The sequence below is a fragment of the Wolffia australiana genome, chromosome 14 (genome assembly GCF_029677425.1).
Source record: "Wolffia australiana isolate 7733 chromosome 14, ASM2967742v1".
NCBI lineage: Eukaryota > Viridiplantae > Streptophyta > Magnoliopsida > Alismatales > Araceae > Wolffia > Wolffia australiana.
In genome coordinates, this window is record NC_135848.1 from 11,675,299 (window position 1) to 11,692,593 (window position 17,295).

The following is a 17,295-nucleotide window of genomic DNA, read 5'->3' on the forward strand; positions in this document are numbered from 1 at the left end:
GAGGAAGATATAGAGAGAGAGAGAGGAAAATATAAATATATAGAGAGAGAGAGGGAGGAAGATATAAATATATATATATAGAGAGAGAGAGAGGAAGATATATATATATATAGAAAGAGAGAGAAAAAAGATATATGGAGAGAGAGAGAGAGGGAAGAAGAGAGAGAGACAGACAGATAGAGAGAGAGAGAGAGAGAGAGAGAGAGAGAGAGAGGATAGAGAAAGAGAGAGATGTGTCGGGTCGGTGGCCATGGACTTCAGGAGCGGGGGACCCACCGAGAAGTGGCGCAGCGGAGAGCCACGTCAAGAGGATCAAGGAGAGAGCTTCGCAATGGTGGCCAGGAAAAAATCCTCCACTCCCCCCTACCCTTTAAATCCCACTCCTCTCCTCTCCTGCCTTACGTGGCCCGTCTCCTGCGTCTCTTCTTCCGCTCCCTTCTCCAGGTACGCGCTCTTCCTCCTCACTTGCCCCCCTTGATGATCTATTGCTTTTCCTTCTCGGTTCTTCTCGATTTCCCAATCTTCATTTCGCTGTATGTCTGAATCTCTGCCGTTGTATTTCATCCGCTCAAGTGTTTCTGAGGTTCTGGGGATGGAATCGAGCTCATGTGAGTGCGGAATTTTCATTCGGTTAGGGTTTCGAGTTGGTGAGGTTCATTTGTGAGGGTCCTCCGTTGGAGCAAAAAGAGGATCAAACTTTGTTTTCTGCCTCTTTTTTCCAGACTCCATGAATGTTGGTTGATCGTGCGTGGGTGCTGAAATTTTTGATACCCGTCTTTCGAAATCAAATTTACTGGTAAAATAATCGATCAAGTCTTTTCCCGAAGATGACTGACAGTAATTTTTTTTCTAATCAGTTGAATAACAAAAGGGAAACGATTGATGGTAAAAGAAAATCATTTATCTCGATTATATTGTTGAACACGAAAAATAATGTATCCTAAATGAACTGGCTTATTCAGAAAAGCATGTGTTGTCTCAGGAATTTGATGATTGCTTGGCAGCGATATCTTTAGTCCAATGGATGCTTTAATTTAGTTGATCTATGAGCTCAATCCCATTAAATTCAAGAACTCCCGCTTCAAACGAACAAGAATCTCGAATCAAAGTATTTTTTTATCGCTTGCTTCCTTTTTTGCAAGTTCACTATTGACGATCCCTTGAAGACCTCTTTTCCATTCCAAACTGCTAAAAGTTCTTAATTATGGAAATTTTCTCTACGTACAATGCTTTCAAGCATTTTTTGCCACGCATGACTACATATTTCAATCTTTTGGGATGTGATTCTTCGTATGGAAGCATCATCAATTTTGATTTTTTTAATCTGCATTTCAGATATGATGGCAACTTCCACTGCACTGCTAGGTGCAAACGGATTATCCAGATGCTACAGCAAGCGCCACCTGAACAAAGAAATCTATGGAAGGCAAGTTAACTTATGTGGCCTTCCCTCCTTGAACATTCTATCCAAGCCAGTCTCTGTGACTGCCTCCTTGGAGCAGAGCAAAAACGAGGGGCGGCGAGGGTTCCTTAAATTCCTCCTTGGAAATGCGGGGTTGGCTCTACCCGCACTCGCAGCGCAGAGCGCGTCAGCCGAGGAAGACCAAGGCCCCTCATCCTCCAGAATGTCATATTCCAGATTTCTGGAGTATTTGGACAAGGACAGAGTGACCCGAGTGGATCTCTACGAAAACGGAACCATTGCCATTGTCGAAGCCATCTCTCCCGAGCTCGGCAATCGCCTGCAGCGGGTACGAGTCCAGCTTCCTGGCCTCAGCCAAGAAATCCTCAAGAAGTTCAAGGAAAAGAAGGTCGATTTTGCGGCGCATAATGCCCAAGAGGACTCTGGATCTCTGCTGTTCAATCTGATTGGCAACTTGGCTTTCCCTCTGCTCCTCATTGGGGGACTGTTCTTCTTATCAAGAAGATCATCTGGAGGGGCTGGAGGGCCAGGAGGCCCTGGCTTCCCCCTCGGGATCGGCCAGTCCAAGGCTAAGTTTCAGATGGAACCCAACACCGGCGTCACTTTTGATGATGTTGCCGGAGTCGACGAAGCCAAGCAGGATTTCATGGAGGTGGTTGAGTTCTTGAAGAAACCCGAGAGGTTCACTGCGGTGGGGGCACGGATCCCGAAAGGGGTTCTTTTGGTGGGCCCTCCTGGGACTGGGAAGACACTGCTTGCCAAGGCCATTGCTGGAGAGGCTGGTGTCCCCTTCTTCTCTATCTCTGGGTCTGAATTTGTGGAGATGTTTGTTGGTGTTGGTGCTTCTCGGGTCAGGGACCTATTCAAAAAGGCCAAGGAGAACGCCCCTTGCATCGTCTTTGTGGATGAAATTGATGCCGTGGGTCGACAGAGAGGCACTGGAATTGGAGGTGGAAACGATGAGAGGGAGCAGACTCTGAACCAGCTCCTGACTGAGATGGATGGATTTGAAGGCAACACTGGAATCATCGTCGTTGCGGCCACCAACCGAGCTGACATTCTAGATTCTGCCCTTCTCCGACCCGGACGCTTTGACCGTCAGGTTACCTTCCGATCCCCGTCAACAACCTTAAACCAAAAACCCAAAACCCAAAACCCTAAAAAATTGTTTTGCAGGTCACGGTCGATGTGCCTGATGTCAGGGGCCGTACCGAGATACTGAAAGTGCATGCAGGGAACAAGAAGTTTGACACTGGTGTGTCCCTGGAGGTGATCGCCATGAGGACTCCAGGATTCAGCGGGGCAGATCTAGCAAACCTGCTGAACGAGGCAGCGATCTTGGCTGGGCGAAGGGGAAAGACAGCCATCTCCTCCAAGGAGATTGACGACTCCATTGACCGGATTGTGGCAGGCATGGAGGGCACAGTCATGACGGATGGCCGAAGCAAGAGCCTGGTTGCCTACCACGAAGTTGGCCATGCAATCTGTGGGTAAGTGTGCTCTGGATCCATTAGCTTCTTTTCTGAGATCATGCATCTAATGACTGCTCTGGTCCAAGTATGCTTAACATGTAACCTCACCAATGCAGGACCCTGACCCCGGGCCATGATGCCGTCCAAAAGGTCACCCTCGTTCCACGTGGGCAGGCGAGAGGCCTGACCTGGTTCATCCCCTCTGACGACCCAACTCTGATCAGCAAGCAGCAGCTGTTTGCAAGAATTGTTGGTGGTCTCGGCGGCAGGGCGGCTGAGGAGGTCATCTTCGGTGAATCCGAAGTCACCACTGGGGCTGCTGGTGATCTCCAACAGATCACTGGCCTGGCCAAGCAGGTAAAATAAATAAAGTTGGGATTATAATGATACCTTTGTGTATGACTAACTGTTGTCTTTCTGATGTTGGCAGATGGTTACAACGTTTGGGATGTCTGAGATCGGGCCATGGTCGTTGATGGATCCATCAGCTCAGGGCGGCGATGTAATCATGAGGATGATGGCCAGGAATTCCATGTCAGAGAAGCTGGCGGAGGACATTGATGCGGCTATCAAGAGGATCTCCGATAGTGCCTACGAGGTGGCGCTCGCCCACATCCGAAACAACAGAGAGGCCATTGATAAGATTGTGGAGGTTCTGGTTGAGAAGGAGACTCTCACTGGGGAAGAGTTCCGGGCGATTCTCTCCGAGTTCGTTGAGATTCCCGCCGAGAACCGTGTCGACTCGGCCTCTAAGGCAGCGGTCCCTGCTTAAACTGATTCCGGACCTCGTCTCTGATACTTGTGTTCTCTTGTATGTATGTAAGATTACTCTGTTTGGTGAGAAAAAATGTGCCTAGGAGAAAGGAAAATTTGGAGAGGAATTTTTGGCTGTACAGGGAGGGTTGAAACTTGAGGTGAATTCCTCCTGTTTTGTGAGGGTTCAAAGTCTGTGATCTTCGTCTGGAATTATAACCTCTGCCAAGTCATTGAAAAGTGCCTGTTTCAAAAAACCAACTAGACAGTTAATTATATATGGAAATACATTTATACATATCTTGATAGAGAAAGAGAGATAGATGAGCCACGAACCCGGTGTTGCAGGCGGTTGAAGGTGTATTCAACGAAGAGTTGCTTAGGATCTCCAGGGGAGGGGTCACAGAAGCCCATGATTCCAGATTTCTTGATTCCCCCATGAAGCTGCAATAGAGTTGCGAAATTGCAGTGCATCAATGCGCAAAACAAATTCTTTCGCTTCAGTATGAAAAGTAGAGAAAGGTCGATAGATAGATAGAGAGAGAGAGAGAGATAAGAAGACAGCGGAGTGTTAAGGGAGAGAGAGAGAGAGACAGAGAGAGAGAGAGACTGATAGAATGACAGATATATAGATAGATTGAAGTGAACAGAGAGATATATAGAGAGAAATATATAAAAGATAGAGTGAGGGAGGGATGAAAAGAGAGTGAGCAAAAGGGATGAAAGACAGAGATATATAGAGAGAGATGAAGAGAGAGAGAGAGAGAGGAGACAGGGGGGGATGGACAGAGATGAAGACAGAGAGGGAGAGAGATAGAGGAATGGAGAGATAGAATGGCATATATATATAGAGAGAGAGAGTGAAAAGAGAGATATATAGATAGAGAGTGAGAGAGGGATGAAAAGAGCGAGATAGAGATAAATAAGGAGAGATAGGAAAAGAAAGATGAAGAATGATAGGGAGAGAGAGAGGGATGGAGAGATATAGAATGTCATATATATAGATAGAGAGAGAGTGAAAAGAGAAATATATATATAGAGAGTGAGAGAGATATGAAAAGAGCGAGACAGAGATAAATAGAGAGATGAAGAAAGATATGGAGATAGAGAAACAAAGAGAGAGATATAGATATAATAGAGAGAGATGAAGAAAGATATGGAGATAGAGAAACAAAGAGAGAGAGATATAGATATAATAGAGAGAAAGAGAGACGAAGAACGAGAGTTAGAGAAACAAAGAGAGATGAAGAGAGAAAGGAGAGATTTTTTTGAAAGATAAGAAGAGCGGTGAAGAGAGAGAGCGAGAGAGAGAGAGGGAGAGGATGGAGAGAGGGGGGGGGGAGAGGGGGGATGGAGAGAGATATAGAGAGAGGAAGGGATGGAGAGAGAGATGAAGAGAGAGAAAGAGACAGAGAGAGTGAAGAGACACATAGACAGAGAGCACGAAAGCAATCAAACCTTGAGCTGTCCGGCATCGTTGACCAAGAAGTTCAAAGGTACAGCCACCTCCAAAACCTGGGACTCTACGCTGTCCGGGTCAGTGATTTCACCCATTTTTTTAATGGCCTTGGAGCTCCCATACAGCGCCCTCTCAATAACCAAACCCCCATTTTCTGCTTGCTTGCTTCTTTTTCTGTTGGAGACGTTCTCTAATAACTTCTGCGCTTTTGCGGCTGCTGCTCTTGCTTCCATCACCTACAGAGACATAAAATAATTGCATACTGAAATTAATACGGAGAACTTTTGGGGTGCACTTTTCCTCAATTTGTTTTTGAAGAAAGATATGGGAGGTCACACAAAATTGGTGACCCTCCCAATGTGTTAAATAGATATGATCTTCAGAGGCCTAAAGGGCTGCCCTGCACCCTGGCCGCAGCCCTTTTAACCATGCAGAGGCGAGACAATGATGAATAGTGATGACAATTGAAAATTATCATTGACAGTTGCATAACATGGACAATGATGGTGACAAATTTATTTTTATCATCTTCATCTCCATCTCATTATCATCATTGATGCAGAAAGGGTTGGCGAACAATGACAAATTCATCATCCCTATTATCATCCTAAAATGCCATCATCCATCTTCAGGCTTGGATGAAAGACAATGATGATTATCGTCATCAACCAATGGATGACAAAGATGAAATTGATGATGATTTGTCCATGCCATTGTTATTGCCCACTCATAATCACCATGGAAGAGAATCCTATTCTGTGCGCCAGACCTGCTTTCTGGTTAAGTTCATTCTAGAGTAAAAGTACAACAATATTAGGCGTTACAAGCAAGTCAAAGCATTGATCATACATTCAAATGCCTGAATTACCGGCCATATTTTTGTGAACGAGAATCAATCAGAACTTGACACAAGTTGAGAGGCTAAAAGTAACGGAAAAGACATTAAGAATATGAGCTTGGAGAATCTATGTCAACCTGAGTCGCAGACTTCTCTTTGTTCTCCAGAGATTTTTGCTTTTCTTTCCTCAAATAATATGGCTTCGCAACATATTTCTGCAATTCCATTTTCAAATTAAAATCACTATAAATCTATTTGTAGACGTGGTCTTATTTTCAATAAAACGAAATAATACATCAAATGCATTGGGGAATATAAATTAGACGCTAATTTTCCAAACAAGCAATACCAAATAATTTGGCGTTTTGGAGTACACTCTGTCCTCCATGAACCACAAATAAATAAGGAAATTAAAAGAAAGGACTGGAAAGAGACCTTGAGAAGAACATAAAGCGACGAAGGAGTCACCAATGCTCCGACGGCCATCATCAAATTTAGCTCTCTGGAGAGTAAGACCTACGAAAAATAATAAAGTATCAATAAGAGGCGACAAAGGGAGGAAAGAAAATAAAAACTACCCAAGAATGAAAAAGGAGAAGCACAAGAAGTTCAAGAATGAAAATGAATGTATTAAGGATATGGAAAATACTGGAATGATAAGCTTTTGACCCCCCCGCAGCAGTTCAAATCTCCAGGAAATACCCTACAAGAATTTAAAAGAAGCTCTAAGAGCTCAAAGATGAAATAGGATAAAGGCTTGGACAACACAGAAAAGATGTCTGATGAACAAGCATGACAGATGTCTGATGTAAAAAACTCTTAAGAACTTCTAAAAAATGTGGCAAACATATGTGACCAAACGAAAAAATAGGCCGCCAGAATCACGCTGAATTTCTTTTCTGAGAGAAAAAGAAGCAAATAAAGAAAAAAATCTAACAAGGAAAATCATAATAAAGAAATTCAGAGATATCTTCGCAAAATTCAAAAGAGAATCTCTAGAAAGCCTTTCCAAATCTATAATTTCGACTCTTCGGAAAAGAACTCTGGTATCAGTCAATGTCTCATAGAATTTTGAATATAAGTAATTAAAAAGTCCAAAAGAATGGCTACAGCGTGAATAATAATTATTCAATGGAAACCATTGACAAAGAAAGAAAGCAAATACCTGAATTCCTATGGCGTACATCATTCGTAAAGTGCTGAAATTGGATATTCTTCGTCCACAACCGATTTCAAACTCGAGATCAGTGCTGCGGATGAAGAATAATACATCATATTCATGAGATAAAGGTGCCTTAAGTCAAAAAGGGGAATAATAAACTAGCATAATATTAGTCAACATTGCATTCTGAAAAGAAGCATCGGAAAACACATTAGTCATCGACATAATAATCAATTTTCTAAATTATTGATAAATAATATTTTTAACATGGTACAGTACCTTCCAACACGGCCAGCGACTCGACCATGGGACTTTGATGAAAACCAACGAGTATAGTGAGCTGACGCACCAAAAGAATTTGACCCAAACTGCACGATGTAACCACAACAAAAAATTGAGCACAAAAGTAAATATCATTAACGAGCATTAGACTGCATGGACAGAGAGGGTTTAAATTCTTTTTGACAGAGGGAAATCATAGCTTCCCCCATGAAAACTAATTGATTAGAGCTCTTTAGTGTTAATATAGAAACAACAAAATGAAATGTCAAAACAGAAGAAGCTTAACCTTGTTCTACAGTATGCATAAAACAAGCGGCCTGTATACTGTAATAGACTACATATTACAATAAAAAAATCAATTATTATGTGAAATGTTATTTACAAGAAGACTCGTCGGCACTTCAGGAGAAGGAAAGCGCATGTGTGAAACCCTCAAAAGAAAGCCTACAGGGTAAAGAATGGTATTGGTGGATTTTTCAAGATGGGGAAATTGAAGAGCGCGGTCAGAGGACCAGAGGCCAGAGCAGCGGCAGTTGTCCATGGGCGGGGGGAGAAGTCCAGAGCAAACCATCCTACATAGCATTTACCAATCTTCTTATTCCCCACCAATTACTGATCAGCAAGTAGACAAGGAGTTCTTGGAAGATTCAATTTCAATAGGAATTGTTGGTCCAGAAATTCATTACTCATATTTTGCTAGACCCAGGCAGAGAGTCGATCTTAAAGTATCTGTTAAGCTTCTGAACTGTAAACTGTGATTTAAAACTGCGCTAAAAGCTATAGCTGATGGCAAGGGAGCTACTTTTCCTTTTAAGTCGGATGCTGTTTTTCAACATTCCCCAACCACACCCGCCAATGGCCTGTTTTATGGCCCAAGCATGCAGTGTTTTGCTTCTGGGATTTGAACCTACTACCTGGCTCTGATACAAGGTAGGAAGACTTGATCTTGTGAACAGAAACTTTAGGAATAGAGATGCAACAAGCTTAAGTAACAGAGGTGCGGCAAGGTTATAGAAGAAAGTAATAATGGGGAACATGGCACCTTCTGACAGAAGAGACAACAAACTTTGTTGGATACTAAGGTTATTACACATCAGACCGGCATGACAACATACAGGAATATACAATTCATTCACACCAAGAAGATAAAAATATAACGTTGTAAACATCGTCTGCAGTAAAGTATACAGAATAAAACCAATGAATTCACTACTGTGCTTTCCAGAGAACAGAAAATTAAAATAAACATTAAGTTCATTCACACTGAGATCAAATGAGTTCCATCTGAAAAGGAGAAAGCCCTAAACATGGCTTTCATCCACTAATGCTACATCGTTCTCTCTTAGCTGGATGAAATATTGGGAAAGATAACTTCAGGATTGAAATTACATGAAAATAAAAACGAAATATTCTGCCCCTCCCTTGATTTTAACATTATCTTCATCTCATTAAGAATATGGGGCCGAAGCGCATGAGAATGAGGAAACAAATCTTCATTTCTAAGGGTTGGTAAGAGGCATTGTTCTTTTCAAAGTGATAAAATTAGGCAAAAATCCAATTACAGGATATATACCTTGAGTTCGCCAGATGCAGAAGTTTTTTCGTCTTTTTTTTGCCAACCAACAGCAATATTTGACTCAGTTCCTAACACAAGTTGTATCTGAAAATAAAGAAAAGTACACATTTTAAAAATGTCCAGGCAAAACAGAAAACTGTAATTGATACGCACTAATATGGTGGAAACTATTAAAAAGAAACAAATGGTGACAATTAAATGAAATCCCAAGATGGCCTTCAATCACTGTTTTCAAAATCAGCTTGAGGCAATTCAGGCTTCCACCAGAATCAATTAAGGAGAGTATCACGAAAATATATTTCTTTCTACGATAACATATCATGAAATTTTGACACACATCTTTCATGGAAAAAAAATTTAAAGACAGTGTAAGTAGAAGAATTCATATAACTAAATTCAAACACAGATTGTCTTTCAATCGCATTAGCAATTTCAGCTGAAATTTGAAACAAGGCTACATGGAATTCCAACAGATCTTAACTTCTAATGTATAGTAAACATTAGTGTAATGATCCTAAACGCTGAAAAAGGAGAAAATGCCGGATATAGTACTCACATTTCCAGTCGCCGTCTCAGAAAGTTGACGAGTCCATGCGTTGGAGAGATTCACGGAGCCATCCCTGAGGGAAACTGCGATCCCAACTGTGCTAGTTGAATGAATAGATAAATGGCTGACAAAGAAGAAAACGATTGAAAATGCTAGGTGAAAAAAAAGCTCTTACAGGCCATAGCTAAAACATGTGCAAGAAAATCTATATAGCAATGAAATGAAATCCATTCTGAAGAGAAGATATTCCTCCATACCGAGACGTCTGTACCCCAATAAGTGCTCTCAGTCCTGCTGTAGCAATGACTTCCACACTGGAAACTGAAGAGAGCTGATGTCGTAATAATGCTGATGCAGCTGCAGTGCCAGAGTTTCCTGTGACTGCCAGGTTTCCCCCAATTGCAATGGTGTTGCGTTTGGATAGTTGAGATTGAATATCTGTGGACATTGCCATTCTGCGATCAATAATTATAAAGATCAAGTTAATGTCGCCAGTTTCAACAACCACAATGAAAGTCCAAAGCAAACGTATTTCAACATTGTGATATTTTTATCAAACTAGGGATCATATAAAAGTATAACATGAAATTTTAAATCAAATCACATAGTACTGTGACATTGCCTGCTCCTGATGGTCAAAATAAAATGTGAAAAGAAATGAGAAATAAGCTGCAAGAAAATTTAATACATTGTACATAAGATTGGTAGTGATTTTGATCAGAATATCCAAGAGTAATGTACTAAAGTCTAGATTACTACTTGTTTACTGTAATAATGCTTAAATTAGAAGATCGTAATTATGAACATCGAAAAAAAATAATCATAAATATCCATCCAATTTTGCCCTCCAAAAGTCCACAATGTACCATCTGATGGCCAGAGAGGAGAAACACATGACAAAAGAAATACACACTACAACAGAGCGACAAGTTGTATCAAAATTATTTTCTCCAGTCTTCCTCAAATATCCAGGGATAAATTAGGCAAGACATCCATCCTGGTTTCACTGCATTCTCAGTTGTAATGTTTGTCAGTATATTGTATCATCAAGAAACTGAAAAATACCATTAGGTCTAGTCATGGTACTTCATTCGTCCGAAGTGTAAGGCTGTTTAAGATAAAAAATTAATATAAATTTGTTTAAAATTTGAACGACAAGCAATGCGACCACTATAAAAGCACGTATCGTCATAAAGAAAAATACGTAGAAATGAAAATAAAAGCTGATATACCCTCTGAGGACACCACCACCTTCCAAGTATTGTGGTAAGGAGATATTAGCAAGGAGTGAACCAGAAGTTCGCATATGAGCAGATTGTTTTTCTTCTGCCTTTTGACGACGCAGCTTTTCCAACTCTTCCTTTATCTCATCGAGTTTACTCAATTTTGGACCCAGCTCCAGGCCAGAAGTAAGCCCTTCCATGCCATATATATCATATATTTGTCTTTTGTATTCATCGGTCAAAACTTCATAGGCTTCTCGAATCCTTTGAAAGTTCTCCGTCGCAATATCTTTCAACTGAAATAACGTGAGGGGAAATTAAGAACAGTGACGATCAGTAAAATATATAACAGATCGAGACGGCAAGCCAATGAAGAGCAATATCCAATCTATTGGCGTAAATCAATCCTAAATCAATCTTTGCTCCCACTGGGAGTAAGTCGGAACTTCGTCTTACACCATTTTAAGCTTCTCCGTGACAATTAATGAGTAAAAATAGTAAATTAAAGCAGTCAGAAGGAAATTATGATCTCAAACGGGACGCAATAAGAGGAAAAAATTGCAATTTCTCTATCAACATGTACTGCGATCCAGATGGGCTCCAGCGTGCCCCAATTGCATTATCGTGACAATTAAGCAGCCATCAAACGCAGAAAGTATGTTGTCCATTGAAGAACACGCCTTTGTTTAGTGAGTTTTCCTTCGTCGACCTCTTAAAACTCGCTTATTTCTCGTTATCACGCACATTTCTTTCTTGTGATTACCACAGAAAAGGAAAAAACAGACTACTGACAGACAATGCAACGAAACATTCGATAATCGACAGAATGAAGAATTCGAACCTGATGGTCCTGATACTTGTCGGGATGGTAGATTTGAGCCCATTGTCGGTACGCTCTCCGTATCTCCTCATCGGACGCCTCCGGCGAAATGTGTAGCAAGGCGTACAGTTCTTTCTCGGAGGCCTCCTCCGACTGCGTAGATGGACGATTCATCCCTCCGCCGATCCTCTCTCCGTCCTCGGCGATTTCGAGACGAAGAAACGGTAGAATCTGCGACTGGTACAAGTTGGGAAGATCAAACGATTAACAAAAGATTGGTTTTATGGGAGTTTCCAAGATACCTTTCTGTCTACAACTGAGTGGATTGATCTGTACTCTAAGCTTTCGAGTTGTTTGTAGATCCCCCAATTATTTATTTTCATTAGATACTGAGTGAAGGAAGTTATTTTTTGAAACAACCTTTCCAAATATGGTAATATTCCAAAGTTTAAGCTTTAGAGTTGGTTTCTGCACCCACGTTACTTAGTTTCTAAAACCTGTGGCTAGGGTTAGACATGTCTTAATAATGTCGATGATAAGATGTATTGGATGTTTGGGATAATACTATGTCAGTCATCAATCACAGAGTCTGTAATTTGTTCTGTTTGCATCCTAGGGGTTGGACGGAACTAATGACGGTTCAGACAGACAACTATAATAAAGCTAAAGTAATTCACCAGCTCCCTAATGACAACAAAACAGAGATAAAAATTTTTGTTTCGTTTTCCATTCCTTGGCAAAGATAGATGAAGTAAATGAATGTGACGGATGACGACCATCATTCGTCCCAAGCCTTATTTACGATGTGTCAATCATAGTCAGTGGTGTCATTGACAACATTAAGATGGTGATTAACCCCTGCCACTTGTCAATTAGGGTCACCCCATTGACACATGTGATGTTTTCAACAACACTTCATTAACAACTTTAAAATCATCAACGTGAACTCACAGTTACGACCTATAAAGCTAATGTCGATGATGATGTTGATGATTTTGAACCCTACATGCAGCTGTGAGTGTTGGTAGATATCTCGTCATATGTGAGATTAATGAAATGATGATGAAAATTTTGTTTTGCCATCACCGTCTTAGTGAGGATGAGTAATATAATGATGGTCTTGACTTGGATGAAACTAAGTGATTCATGTAGTAGAATATTGACATCTTAAATGAAACGAAATTCGAAACCATTTATCAGTCACCTACACACCTTTGGATCTGTGACTTCTTAGATCCCTAAGTGAGATACATGAAGTTGGTCGAGTGTGCAGCCTCTATATGTATCAACATCATCCCAAACACGTCAAATATCTACCTCCACCTAAATGGGTCTCATTTATGCTCCGTCGTCGTCGTTACATCATCTTGACCGCATCGGGAATGGAGAAGAGTCAAGGGGAGAAGGGAGAAGAAGGGGAAGGACCCTAAATAATTCTGGCCTGCACAAATCTAGAGCCTTCCCCTATTTATACTAAGTGGGTATTTTTCTTAAAAACCCCTAATTTTTTACTATATCTTTCAAGGTCCAATAAATCATTTGAGTGTCACCCTCTAGGCTCGTTTATATGTCTAGTTAATATGCTAATGGTCTAATAACCTTTAATAGCCTTACAAAATAATTAACTACATCATCGTGTAAATTAATTAATGATGAATCAATTTAGTGCAATTAGTGGGTTGAGTCTCTAGCCTGTGGGGTGCTAAGCTGCACCTCGTGGTCTATAAGATACAGTTGAGTGTATAGACTCACATGTGAGGTATTTGTATTATTGGTTACCATATACGTATTGTCCATCGTCCTTGGACGACTTAGGGTATGGTCAACTATCAAACTTTGATTGCACATCTGAGTTAGTACTAATGCATTGGAAATCATTGGAAACTATTCTTTGATATTCCACTACCTTGGTCAAGGACTTCATTGTATCGTCATTCTTGAGTTGTCTCCTTTTATAATAAGAGCACACAAATCCCATCTTGATCACTCAATGCATTTTCACAATTTTCTTATTACACCCAAACTAAGACTGTTTAGAATTCCATGACTGAGAACTTATTGGCCATAGTCAAAGTTCAACAGTTTGTCTACAAGACGTACATGGTGTCACACGACTATAATACTAGACTAAGTGAAATTGGGACCACTCGCACAGCAATGACTTAAATCAATCTATTTGACATTATGGCATAATACTATTTAGAGATTCGAAATGATAAATTCAATGAGCTCTTTCCATCTAAGAGTACCCTATATCTATCTTTAGTGCCTCCTCATCAATGGCTACGGGGCAAGCTATACTCGTTATATGAGTTGGACTATAGAGTATTATTATATTTTGATACTTTGATGTTCTCATAAAGTATTTTACAAATAAGAATATTTAGAATATATGCTTAAAGGCTAATCATCTTCGTATTCTGATCTCATCTCAATTCACTAAGTTATGTCATGCATTCATGGACTTCATTATAAGCATCACCAATGCACTATAATGAGTACATTGTATTAATGAACATGAAATGAGATATGGAATGTGTGATTGGCTTACTATCCACATATATTTTTATCACTATCCTCTTGTAAAGTTATGATTAGATCTCACCATTTTGTCTCTGCAATGATATCCAGTATCAAATAAATATGTTATCCGATATCCAAAAAAATGAAGACGGTAATAAATGAAGGTATCCAAAGGATTTTTGGTAGTGTGGCTGATATTAGATGTCACACCATGTGCAGAAGGGGTGTCAAAGCTTGTAGATGATGGTACCATATATCGAAATATATGTGGATCCTCGAATGATGATAATGCTTTTTGTACCATCCTGATATCGATATCAGGATGGCATAATGCTTTTTGTAACTTAACGTTGTCCCATATGGGGAAATTTTAAAAATGTTGTGTATCTTTCTTGATTTAAGGATAGTAATGAATTTAACATCTTGCCTTGCACAACGAGTTTCCACACAGATTGTGGTCGGGGATTGATCAGTCTGAATTTTAAGAGCTATATGCGTACATAATTGCACCACTGCTGGGTAAAATTATCCCAAGTTGACTTTGACATGGAAAGTCTAGCCTCAATTCTTGAATGGATATTTTTCATTCTCCGACAGATCTTTGTGTACATTAACCAAGTAAGGAAAATGCCTCGGTACTCTAAAAATAGCATAAATCCATTTCTCTCGTTTCACTCTCACCCATAATTTCATTTTATATAATTACACGACAGCCAGCTATTTACCCTATGTCTAGTTTTAAATTGATATTTGACAATTAAATCCAAGACAAAGCTTACTTTTTTAATCAAGATGTAAGTGGGTGTGAAGCAATTGATGAGGTCTGAGTGTAAAGAAGAAGACAACACAAAGTATGAGCAATCTTGATTCATGTATTCTTCCAATTAGCTTTTCAACCTTTTTCACATGCGTCTTTAGAATATGGAGCCGAAAGAGTATATCAAACACGGCATATGTGGATTGGATACACTTTGTGTTCCATTTGTAGATCCAACATCATGAATGCTGAAATGAATTCACATGAGCATAGCACATCATGAAAACTAATGATTATAATGAATGATATTGTTTAGTTGAATATTGAATGCATACTCTAATAGAGTCATTAAAATGTTTCCAAATGAAGAGCTTCATAAAATTTGGCAGAAATGCACGAATGTCAGTAATATGAAAAGTAACATACATCATTTATTCAATGCTGATGTATAAATAATATTAAAAAACAATCAAGGTGTTCATTAATTCAAATAATTGATCTATCAATTATTAAAGTTTCTACACCGTTCTTCTAACACCAAATATTTAATATCACTATTGGTGTCCCCCTTTATCCTAAAAAATGCTCATGGTTTTGTAATTGCTAAATGCCTAGGATAATCATTCTTATTATTAATTTCACTGCTACTGTTTATCAATTAATTGAAATATATTCAATGATTGGTATGCGAGTTAAACAAGTAAAGGTGTATCTGGATACATATCATTTGGCTTTTTGTACCGTCAGACAAAACAACCATCCCTTACGGATGTCTAGGACGATGGACGATAAGGAATGGACGAAAATCTGTCGGCTTCGCTTTTGACGGCTGTGATCTTGCCACGTGACATTGCCATATCAATTCCTTGACATTTTGCATCAAAATCCCTGCTTTTTTTTCACGTGCCCAAACTGACGCGCCCAAAAGTAATTGTACATATGTCCCTCCACTTTCTCTCTCCTCCATATTTCCCTAAAAACTTAGAAAAATCTATATTAATTCAGTCAGACATTGGAACTATTTTTATTGGATATTTTTTCAGGGCCAAAGGATGGGACGGTTTTTCTCTGGACGAGACGAAACTGGCAAAGTCGGGACGCGAACGGGATGATTTTTTCGTCTGCGTCCCTGCACTGATTCTGAATGTCCGACGGGACAGGACAATTGTCCACGTCCCAGATAATCCAGAACTATATGGGTATTGGCGTTTCTCTCTTTCCTTATTACTATTTGTTTCACAGTTATCGTTTATCAATGAATTGAAATATCTTCAATGACTGGGATATGAGTAAAAATAAGTAAACGTGTGTCTAGATATATCTCATTTGGCCTTTTCTCTCTTGATTCTTATAAGACTTTAAAGATACTTGATAATAATTAAAAATGAGGACCTAAAGATTTATTAAATCAACTAACATAGATACAGTCATACTTGCAAAGCTGTAAGCTTGTTAATTTAATTCCCAATTAGGTCATTTCCCATTCAACTAAGTATAAACTTACTTATTAAATCACAGACATCGTCAAAAATCAATATTATATTTATTTTACTTCGGACGAAACATCGTATACTTATTTGACATATTTTATTTCTCAAACTCACACCAAATTTTGTTTTTAGAAAATATTGACAATATTAAGTTCGAAATCAGAAACACAAATACCCGCGACTATAGTGCAGGGACGTGGACAGGATGGTTTTTTTGTCCAATGATGAAAAGATCGTCCTGTCCGCGAGGTTGGACGAAAATTGGGATAGAAATTCATCCCAAGACCTCGGATGAAAAATCCATTCCGTCTGGAGGTCTCAGACGAAAAAATTGTGCCTTCTGCGTCCTTGCACTGATTCCGGACGTTAGAAGGGACGATCTTCGTCTCATTCTGTCCATCGTCCACGTCCCAGACGATCCAGAACTATACCAGTGACCAACATCAAACCTTCAGACTAAGGCGATATCAGACATAAGTTCTATAAAAACCGATATCCAATACGATCATCCAGATTGCAAAGAATAGGTATCGACGTTTCTCCCTTTGGTTATCTAGACGGGGTGAGTCCTAGCTAGACATGGTCGTTCTGTTCTGTTCGTTTGAAACGAACACAAAATTCGCACAAACAAACCGGACAGGCCTTTGTTCTTTGTTATGTTCTTTTTCTTTTTCAAAAACGAACAAAATTCGCACATTCGCACAAAATTAGACTAAAATTCACACAAAGTGAACAAAAGAACAGAACACGGGTCTGTTCAATGTTCTTTCGAATTCGTTTATGTTCTGTTCGAAAACCGAACACAACGAACAATTCGCACAAATTCGCATCAAAAGAATAGAACGACGATGTCTAGTCCTAGCTACAAGGGAGATTAATATATTCCCCTAATTAGTAAAAAAAAATTGTGATCGGGACACCGCCTAAAGAGGGAGGTTCATTGGACTCTTATAAATAACGCGCCGGAAAA

At 39.8% G+C, this 17,295-nt stretch overlaps 2 protein-coding genes across 2 annotated transcripts; one reads left to right on the forward strand and one right to left on the reverse strand.

The window, feature by feature from the left end:
- The first annotated feature begins 309 nt into the window (after positions 1–309).
- On the forward strand, positions 310–3,776 carry LOC144712219 (ATP-dependent zinc metalloprotease FTSH 2, chloroplastic-like). The gene is made up of 5 exons (XM_078586430.1): positions 310–444; positions 1,336–2,525; positions 2,600–2,913; positions 3,012–3,252; positions 3,326–3,776. The coding sequence occupies exons 2-5, from the start codon at positions 1,338–1,340 to the stop codon at positions 3,665–3,667; spliced, it is 2,085 nt and encodes a 694-aa protein (XP_078442556.1). The 5' UTR covers positions 310–444; positions 1,336–1,337; the 3' UTR covers positions 3,668–3,776.
- On the reverse strand, positions 3,687–11,930 carry OWL1 (DNAJ heat shock N-terminal domain-containing protein). The gene is made up of 14 exons (XM_078586431.1): positions 11,858–11,930; positions 11,577–11,786; positions 10,745–11,031; positions 9,770–9,967; positions 9,522–9,636; positions 8,963–9,049; positions 7,387–7,475; positions 7,111–7,195; positions 6,595–6,648; positions 6,381–6,461; positions 6,083–6,160; positions 5,107–5,343; positions 3,985–4,092; positions 3,687–3,892 (listed from the first exon to the last, which is right to left on the reverse strand). The coding sequence occupies exons 2-14, from the start codon at positions 11,727–11,729 to the stop codon at positions 3,836–3,838; spliced, it is 1,629 nt and encodes a 542-aa protein (XP_078442557.1). The 5' UTR covers positions 11,730–11,786; positions 11,858–11,930; the 3' UTR covers positions 3,687–3,835.
- Positions 11,931–17,295: the final 5,365 nt, after the last annotated feature.

Coding starts and splice junctions, on each gene's coding strand:
- LOC144712219 (XM_078586430.1), top strand. CDS start 1,338: ATGATGGCAACTTCCACTGCACTGCTAGGTGCAAACGGATTATCCAGA. Junction 2,526..2,599: donor CCGGACGCTTTGACCGTCAG/GTTACCTTCCGA, acceptor ATTGTTTTGCAG/GTCACGGTCGATGTGCCTGA. Junction 3,253..3,325: donor TCACTGGCCTGGCCAAGCAG/GTAAAATAAATA, acceptor TGATGTTGGCAG/ATGGTTACAACGTTTGGGAT.
- OWL1 (XM_078586431.1), bottom strand. CDS start 11,729: ATGAATCGTCCATCTACGCAGTCGGAGGAGGCCTCCGAGAAAGAACTG. Junction 9,637..9,769: donor ATTGGGGTACAGACGTCTCG/GTATGGAGGAAT, acceptor CTTCTTTGTCAG/CCATTTATCTATTCATTCAA. Junction 3,893..3,984: donor TCAACCGCCTGCAACACCGG/GTTCGTGGCTCA, acceptor TTTTTGAAACAG/GCACTTTTCAATGACTTGGC.